General features: G+C 43.4%; 1 protein-coding gene across 1 annotated transcript; it reads right to left on the bottom strand.

Moving 5' to 3' along the window:
* Positions 1-1820: 1820 nt before the first annotated feature.
* Rpl37a (ribosomal protein L37a) lies at positions 1821-4125 on the bottom strand. The gene is made up of 4 exons (XM_021198609.2): positions 4054-4125; positions 3598-3726; positions 3161-3243; positions 1821-2128 (listed from the first exon to the last, which is right to left on the bottom strand). The coding sequence occupies exons 1-4, from the start codon at positions 4105-4107 to the stop codon at positions 2065-2067; spliced, it is 330 nt and encodes a 109-aa protein (XP_021054268.1). The 5' UTR covers positions 4108-4125; the 3' UTR covers positions 1821-2064.
* Positions 4126-9416: the final 5291 nt, after the last annotated feature.

Here is a 9416-nt window from a genome sequence, read left to right as displayed (position 1 = left end):
GGTTTCTCTGTGTAGCCCTGGCTCTTCTGGAACTCACTTTGTAGACCAGGCTGGCCTCGAACTCACAAATCTGCTTGCCTCTGGCTCCCAAGTGCCGGGACTAAAGGCGTGCGGTACCACGCCCGGCAAGGGAAAGGAAACTCTTTACATGCCACGGTGTACATAAGGCAGACATATGACATCTTAGCATGGGTTCCAGAGATCAAACTCCAGTCTATCAAGTTTCACAGTAAGCCATCTACCCGGCCCCATTCTCATTCAAAACTCACTGGTATCTTTTGGCTGCCTTCATTAACTGTTTCCTATGAGCTATGTAAACATGCTAGTCTATTGTTATTGGAAACTATTTGGGAGTGTGTGTGGCTTTGCTTTTTTTCTGTTTAGCATTGGCTGTTCTAGAACTCACTTTGTAGAGGTTGGCATCAACTCAGAAATCCACCTGCCTCCACCTCCCAAATGCTGGGATTAAAGGCGTGCACCACCACTGCCTGCTCTATTTCTTATTCTAACAGTGACTGCTAAGCAGAATTTGAGGCACTTTGAGGCATTCTATCTCAACATTGCCACTCATGAAGTTAAAACAACTCTGAAAGTGCTCGGATTTTACACGTATTCATGTTTGTATGCCCGCAGAGAGCACACTAGGAGTGGTCAATTCTCTAAACTACAATGTAGGAGCTCTCTCAGGCTCCCACTTAGAGCTGTCTCATCTGGCCCAAGATTTAATTCTTTATGTGAAAATAATTTGTTTTTATGAAAATGATAAAAATTAGTTATCAGCTGATGTTTGATTTTTATGCCTCTTACCTATACTCTCACATATCTACAGCCATACAAAAATTTCCCTGGCACCTCCCCACCCCAAAACAAAAAGCAATGATTGGAAAAGTAAGCTCTCTTCTAACACCCTCTTTGCCCAGCACCAGAGCCTCTGAGAACCTTGCAATAGAACAAAGGTCAAGCTCTGCACAGGAAGGAGCAGGGCAAGGCAGGAACCCAACCCCCAGCCTTATCTCCTCCACTTCCCTACTTGTGGCTCCATCCTCTGCACTATCACAAAATAGAAAACAGCTAGGAATCTTGGTCTAAGGCCAAAATCCAAACCCAGCTTCATCATTTAGAAATTACATATTTTTTGGGGGCTGGAGAAATGGCTTAGCAGTTAAAGAGCACTGGCTATTCTTCCATCACATAGTAACAGAACTGTCATCCCAGTTCCAGAGGATCTCCTCTTCAGACACCAGGCATACAATAAATCCAAAAACAAAAAACCGCACTTCTCACAAACGACTCATACATATTCACACACAAGTTGAGACTTAGAACTGTTCCTGCTATAGGTCTAATAAGTATTGCTTAGGATGTGTCTAAGCAGAACTGGAGCACAGAACAGGAACAAAATAAACCTCCACTAAAGAATAAACCTCAGAATGCAAATGTGTCTACTATGTAAGACAGGGATGGGCCCACAAAAGGTCAGACTTTACTTTAAGGAAAATCACTGCTCTGGATTTGGAATGTACAAAAGACTATCTGGAGGCTCCCAAGGACTCCAGTGGCTTTGACATGGCCGGTCAAAGCACAACTGGCAAACCTGGCAGTTAACTGTAAAGTTTCAGAAAGGCTAGCCATTAAAACTAATCCTAAATATATTAAACCCTAAATTTGTCGGAGACCCTCACTTTTGTTATTTACCTATGTATTATCATTTATTTCCTACTGAGTACTTACAATACATCCAATTCAATATTATTTATATAAACTAAATATTCTAGTTTCAGTTTGCTGACCATGTGTAGCAAACCAAGCTACATACATAATTGTCTTAGCAACATTTTATAAAATATATTATTTCTGAAAAAACTAAAATCTTAAGCCAGATGTAAGGAGAACCAGGCATTCAAGGCCAGCCAGGATCACACAGTATGTCTCAAAACAAGTATCTTTGGAAAATGAAAAATACAACATATGCCAAATGTTTTAATTGACCACAAACAAGGCAAAAAAATGTTCCATAAATAGCCCATTTATTTCAGGCCAGGCGAGTCTCGGACGGCAGGGCTTCTACTGGTCTTTCAGTTCCTTCAGTCTTCTGATGGCTGACTTCACTGTGACTGCCGAGGTGGTGCTGTAAGAAAAACCATGTCCAACAGAACTGTGAATGTTAACATACAGCACCTGAGTAAGTCTGTCCCACTGTTCCCGTGGTCCTGGAATCCCTTGATTTTCTCCTGGAAAGAACGATACTGATAGTGTTCTTCAGCAACACCAACCATGCTGCAGCGAACCTTACCTAACAGGGCAGTGCCGATGACGTCACACTGGCATGGTGGCACCCTTCAAAAGCCTTGGGGCGCTTTCACTATTCTAAGGTGCTGGAGCATCTGACGCCTTCAATATTGAGGAGACAGACCCAGACTCCACGGAATCCTAAGGTGCTCTCCTTTGTAGACAGGAGAGCTGAGGCCTAGGATACATTTTAAGCCCACAGCCCCAAACCAAACAGGCAGATGACACACTGAATGTAAATGTATGAAGTCAGCCACCTATCAGGACAGAGCACTCTTGCTACCACTCTTCCTTGGGCACTCAAGGTGCTCTTAGACACACTCACTGTTCAAGTCAGTAAAAACTGCAACCCACACGTTCAACTCCTCAGCAACTAGCCACACAAAGGGCCATGCTGGAAGTACAAAACCACACTACTCGGACACTAGAGACTTCTGGCCAGCAAACTTGGGGGGGGGGGGCTGTTGGTTTGAGATACTAAAGCTCTTAAGAACAAAGCAAATGACAGGTTTCATCTCAGCAAGACCAACTGGCTATCAGAGAGGGTCACAAATATACCCAAATAGCCTCAAAATTTTCTATACAATCCTAAGTCAACCAACCTCAAACCATTTTATAGAAAAAACTCGTAGTGTAAATCAAGTTCAGCACAAACACCAATGGACTAAGATCAACCAAAATTTTCCAGAGACCCTGGTGACTGTACAATTCAAAAGGAATCTGAGAATCAAAGTTTGAACTTTTATTCCAAAATCTTCTATAACCATAACTTTGTTTTTGAGACAGGGTTTCACTGTGTAGCCCTGACCGAAAACTATTAACCTTCAAACCCAAACGCATTATTTGCTTTGCCAATCATAAAAGCACTTACTTGTAGGTCCAGGCACCGCCGGCCACTGTTTTCATGCAGGAACCACAGTGCCAGATGCCGACAGCTCGTCTCTTCATCTTGGTCTGTAAGTATTTAAGATCTTGTTATGAAACATATAAAAACATACATCCCTGAGACTTCCAGAGAGTAAACTATGCAAAAGCCAGCTTATCCATCAGCAGTTAAATTCTAGTAACCCAAGCAGGGTATTATTTACAGGCTAGATAGACCTCTTGGGGGGTTGGTACAGATGCGCTGATATCGCTATCATTTCCCACGATTTTTTCAGGATTCTGCCTTTTCCCTCTCCAAACCATTCACCCTCGAGTTCCACGTACTAGTTCCACGTAAACAAAGAGTGGTCCGCAAAAGGCGAGCCCAAACCGCCTGAGCTCAGGAGCCATGGTACCCTCCTCCCCAACCCGAGGCCGACTCACCTTGCCACAGAAGGAGCAAGTGTACTTGGCGTGCTGGCTGATTTCAATCTTCTTCACCATTTTCCGGAGGGAGGCACCATAGCGGGTCCCGTATTTGCCGACGATGCCTACCTTCTTGGTGCGTTTAGCCTGTGGACAGAGGAAAGGAACGGAGCAGAGTCATTGAGCCAATCGGGGCACGCCGCTGAGCACAAACTCGGCTGAATCCTGGTTTCCCCCAAGCTCAGCCATCGAGGAAGGAGCCCGCGGAGCGCTGAGGCTCCGGACTGTGCATTAACCACGGCGCCGGGCCAAGGCCCGCCGAGCCGCCTCCGGCCGCGTACGGGGCTCCAGACGCCGGGAGGATCCCGACAGCAGACAGGACAGGGACAGCACAGACAACCCGAGGAGGGCTGAGAGCGGGAAGCCGGAGATTACGGCAGATGCCGGTGGATAGCGACTTCCAAAGACACTCACCATGTCGCCGGAACCCAAGCCCAAAGCCCGAAGAGGAAGGGACGCAATGCGCATGCGCGGTTTTTAGACCGGCGAGCGGAAGTGACGCGACATCCTCTCTCGGAAGTGAACTCGGTGTTCTGGCGGTTTAGTCGCTGTCTCCGCTGGGAAGGGCACGGATGCGCAGAAGGGGTTCGCGAGCTGGCAGCGCATCCTTCGCTCCCACCTAACCAAAGTTGTGCAGAGCGGGCGCGGCTCCGTCCGTTCTGCTCGCGGGGACACAGGTGTTGGTGGCTTGGCTTTGCGTGTTTAAAGCACGGCGTTTGTGAGTGAGGCGCATTGCCTCCNCACTACGTTNCNCTTCGGAAACTCGTCAGGCCCCGTGCTAGATGCTGGCCATTGTAAACGCCTAGGATCCGCTCCCAGGCCGGGTTTCAGTTCGGCTGGGAGACAGTCATATTCGCCGCAGTTAAGAGTCACGAAATGGGCTGGCGAGATGGCTCAGCGGTTAAGAGCAAGGTCCTGAGTTCAAATCCCAGCAACCACATGGTGGCTCACAACCACCTGTAATGAGATCTGACGCCCTCTTCTGGTGTGTCTGAAGACAGCTACAGTGTACTTACATATAATAAATAAATCTTTAAAAAAATTAAAAGTTACGAAATGTTGCTGATCAGAGTTCTGGGAATAAGATAAGGAAGAGAGGCTACCTGAACCCAAGACTCTATAAAGTGGTTCTGAACCCCTTTCTGATCGAGCCACCCTTTCACAGGGAATCACATAAGGCCATTAGCAAACACAGGTATTTACAATTCATAACAGCAAAATTCAAGTTAGGAAGTAGTAAGGAAAATAATTTTATGATTGGTGAGTGACTACAACATGAACGTTGAGATCAACTGCCCTAGAGCCTGGAGTTCTAAGGAAAATGTGGTTGGTTGGTTCAGCAGTTAGGAGCACTAGGGTTGGAGTCTCAGCTCACTTTCTGAGCACCAAACATGCACCTGGTGCACAGAGAGCACTACACACAAAAGAATGAAATAAAAAATTGTTCAGAAGAAAGAAAAGGGTAATTGCGAGGCTGGGACAAGTTAACAGTTGCTCCAGATTTGCCTTCCATCAATTATTACCTTTCCCTGAGCTCTCTCCAATGCATGGGTAAGGAAGTCCCTTTTCTCATTCAGGACCGGAAGTAAACAAATGTTTTGGTTTGTTTCGGTTTGGTTTTTTTGAAACAGGGTTTCTCTGTATAGCTCTGGCTGTCCTGGAACTCACTCTGTAGACCAGGCTGGCCTCGAACTCAGAAATCCACCTGCCTCTGCCTCCCAAGTGCTGGAATTAAAGGCGTGCGCCACCACGCCCAGCTCTGAAATTTTTAAACACTTCTTTCTCCTAAAATTTTCTTAAATTTTAAGATTTCCAGTGGGAAATGATGTTAGCATTTGATTTTAAAGAAGTCTTTCTTGGGGCTAGAGAGATGGCTCATTAACTCTGCTTTCCTCAAGGCCCTTGGCCATGGTTTGGTTCCCAGCACCTACATGGTGGCTCAAAAGTGTGTGTTACTCTACTTCTAGGAGACTCCTTCTTGTGACCTCACATGGTCCACAGATATGTGTACAGGAAAAATATCTATACATAGAAAATAAATAAATATTCGGAAAGATTTGTCTTTTTTTAAAAAAAGCACTATTTCTCTTTGTAATGTGAAAGTTTGTGAAACTCTTAATTCTTTTTTTTTTTTTTTCCTCGAGACAGGGTTTCTCTGTGTAGCCCTGGCTGTCCTGGAACTCACTTTGTAGACCAGGCTGGCCTCGAACTCAGAAATCCACCTGCCTCTGCCTCCCAAGTGCTGGGATTAAAGGCGTGCGCCACCACCGCCCGGTGAAACTCTTAATTCTTAAGTATTTTTGTACATTATTTAATTTTATCTCTATTTGTTTTGTTTTCCTCTTGGAGCTTGTAATTTGGGGCTACCATTTGAGTCTACCATAATTTGAGATTGCTCTTTATTTACTTATGTGTTTATTTGTATTGGGATTGGACCAAGGCTTCATACATACTACGCAAGTTACTATAATTGGACTGTATACTCAGCCTTTTCTTATTTTTTATTCTGAGACAAGGTCTCACTAAGTTGACCAACTTTGAACTCCCTTTAGATTCAGGTAGTCCTCATGCCAGCTTTTTGAGAAGCTAAATTCAGGCCTAGGATGATTACATTGTTCTTTTAAGTGACTTTTAGTCTTTTTGACTCCAATTCATTGTAAGAAAGACATCTTACACAGCAATCCACTTCATACAAATCTAGTATAAATCAAGAATCCCATGAAACAGTATATGCCATTATGTGTGTTATACTCCATTTTCTAGCATATTGTAGCATATTTTCTCTTTGCTATCTTATTAAAACATGCTAGTTACTTTATACTTCATAAATGGTTCTCAGTCATGGAGGTCTTGTTTACCCACTCCTTCCCAGGAAACAGCAATATCTGCAGACATTTGGTAAGGGTGGCGTTATCCTCTTGTGAGGAAGAGGACAAATGATTTATGCATAGACAACTATCCGCACACGTGCATACTCACATGTACTCAGACATTAAACCTGATCTGTGCCAAGACTGAAAACCCTACACTGTATTATTTTTGTTTTTTAACTTGTAACAACAACATCAAAGGGATTCTATAGAGCAGAGTTAAGGGGTTCAAGACAGACTAAGGGAGTTACTGGATTTATCTTGCCTTTTTATTTTTTTAAACTTCTTGGATATTTTTGAGATTATAATATAATTAAATCATTTCCCTTCCTTTTCTTCCCTCCACACCCTTCCGTATACTCCAATTTACTCTTGTTCAAATTCATAACATTATAACAATTTATTGGTTATGTATTCATTTATCTATCTATGTATATTCCTAAGCGCAACCTAGTGAACATATATTATCTTATTTGTATGCATGTCTTCAGAGCTAACCACTTGTGGTGTGCTCTTCCCTGGGGAAGACTATCTGTCTGTTTTTCAGTATATCTTGGTTGCCTTTAGTTGTGTGTGTGTGTGTGTGTGTGTGTGTGTGTGTGTCTCGGGTTGAGGACTCCTGGGCCTTTAGAATATCTATTGTTGTTGTATTTTGTTTTGTTTATTTTGGTAGTCCCGTTTGTGAGAGTTTATGGGTGAATCTTGTGACATTTCTAGGAGAAGTCTCATAGCATACTCCCTGACCCTCCTGCATAATGTCCCCTGAACCTTCCCTGAGTATGGAAGTGCTTTGTAAATGTACTCATTGGGACTGGACTCCACAACTCTTTATTTTGATTGGTGGTTATATTTTTCTGTAATGGTCTTTTTCTCTTGAAAAGTGAAGTTTCCTTGATGAGGGGTGAGTTCTACACTTATCTCTGGGTATAAGGACAAATATTTAGTATATAATAAGAGATTCTGTTGGTTTAGTTAAATGGTGGTTGTCCACAACTTCATTAGCCCTGGGTAGTTGCTTTGGTCTCTAGTACCAGACATGATCTCCGTCATTTTGAGCATGTCTTAAGTTCAACTAGAGAGCTTTGGTTACTGCCAAGGTACTGCACCCTTAGGGTTATTGTGCCATGTTAGTTGTTGTGGTTCAAACCACATAGCTGGGTAGGACTATTGGTTGTTTATCTCTTTTACAAGCTTACATGGGTCTTTCTGGTACCATGAAAGTTAGTACTCAGTGAAGAGGCATTCAGGTCAGTTCTGTCAGCTTGTCTTTGATGGGACCTCATTGTGGGTGATATTATAGTAGCAGGAAACGTGCAACTGGGAGAGATGACAGAATAAACAAGGACTCACAAGAACTTTAGATCCTGCTGAGAGCAGTTCTCCTAGCCACATAAGACCTCCCACTAGGTCCACGGCTTAGTATTGCCACATTAAGGACCAAGCTTCCAACACATGAAGGTAAAGAGAGCAAGCCTTATCAATCATATCCCAGCCTCATTTAATGTTTCATTTTGAGACAGGATCAGAATAAGTTACCCAATCTAGCCTTGAATTCACTGTATGGAGTAGGTGTCTTCAATGATGAGCCTTCTGCCCCAGTCTCCCAAGTAACAAGGATTGCACCAGGCCTAGCTTATCCTCACTTGATCCTAAAGAAATACAACCAAGGCTAAAAACTTCATATAACAGAGTCTAAAGAATAGCAGCCAGGGCCAGGTGGTGGTGGCTCACGCCTTTAATCCCAGCACTTGGGAGGCAGAGGCAGGCGGATTTCTGAGATCGAGGCCAGCCTGGTCCACAAAGTGAGTTCCAGGACAACCAGAGAAATCCTGTCTCAAAAAACCAAAAAAAACAAACAAACAAACAAAAAAAGAATAGCAGCCAGGAACAATCAGTTTAGATGTCTGCTTCCTGCCCAACACTTGCAATCTTCTCTGGCTTCTCTCATTTTGATACCATGATAATAATTTCCTCATCAACACCAAGCCATTTACTGTTGAATCTCCTGAACTGTGAACTGAATTCATCTCCTCATTTAAGTTACCCAGGCTCAGGATTGTTTGTTGTTTAATTTTAGATGTATTTATTTTATGTGCGCTAAGTGTTTAGTGTGCATGTATGTAAGTGTACCACATGTGTGGCTAGTGTGGAGGCGGTAAGAAAAGGGTACCAGATGTATTTATTTTATGTGGGCTAAGTGTTTAGTTTGCATGTATGTAAGTGTACCACATGTGTGCCTAGTATGGAAGAGGTAAGAAAAGGGCACCAGAGGGCAGTGGATCTCCTGGATCTAGAGTTACAGACAGCTTGTAAGTCTGGGTCCTCTGCAGAAGCAACAATTGCTCTTAACTGCGGAGACATTTCTCCAGCCCCCCTTTGTTTGTTTGTTTGTTTGTTTGTTTTTGCTTTCTTTTTGTTTTTTTTGCAACAAAAAATAAGTGAATACAGAAAGCTAGCACTGCTGAATAAGGTCCATATTGACACTATACTTGAAAATACAAAAGTGGTTGTTCAATTAGAGGTGGGCGGAGAATGGAAGAGTTTGGATCTAAAATACTGTAACCAGAGCATGTGGTTCTAGGGAAAGCTCAGCAGGTGAGGAAGCATGGCACTAGACAGAAATAAGGAACTGCCTGGAAATTGCAATGACAATGCCCTTGCTATGTTTATGCAGTAACAATACATTTGTTATTCTGCTGTAAAGAATGCAGTATGCAGGGGGCTGGTGAGATGGCTCAGTTGGTAAGAGCACCCGACTGCTCTTCCAAAGGTCCGGAGTTCAAATCCCAGCAACCACATGGTGGCTCATAACTATCCGTAACAAGATCTGACGCCCTCTTCTGGAGTGTCTGAAGACAGCTACAGTGTACTTACATATAATAAATAAATAAATCTAAAAAAAAAGAA

Source organism: Mus pahari, chromosome 5 (assembly GCF_900095145.1).
Source record: "Mus pahari chromosome 5, PAHARI_EIJ_v1.1, whole genome shotgun sequence".
In the NCBI taxonomy this organism is placed as follows: Eukaryota; Metazoa; Chordata; class Mammalia; order Rodentia; family Muridae; genus Mus; species Mus pahari.
The sequence above is the reverse complement of the archived record's forward strand: the minus strand, read 5'-3'. Positions and strand labels throughout refer to the sequence as shown.

Bases quoted from the DNA above. Each gene is read 5' to 3' on its own strand.
- Rpl37a (XM_021198609.2), bottom strand. From the start codon at position 4,107: ATGCGCATTGCGTCCCTTCCTCTTCGGGCTTTGGGCTTGGGTTCCGGC. The intron at 3,727-4,053 runs GTGAGTGTCTTT...CTCTGTCCACAG, and splicing joins GCTTGGGTTCCGGCGACATG to GCTAAACGCACCAAGAAGGT. The intron at 2,129-3,160 runs GTAAGTGCTTTT...TTTTTCTTACAG, and splicing joins GGCGGTGCCTGGACCTACAA to CACCACCTCGGCAGTCACAG.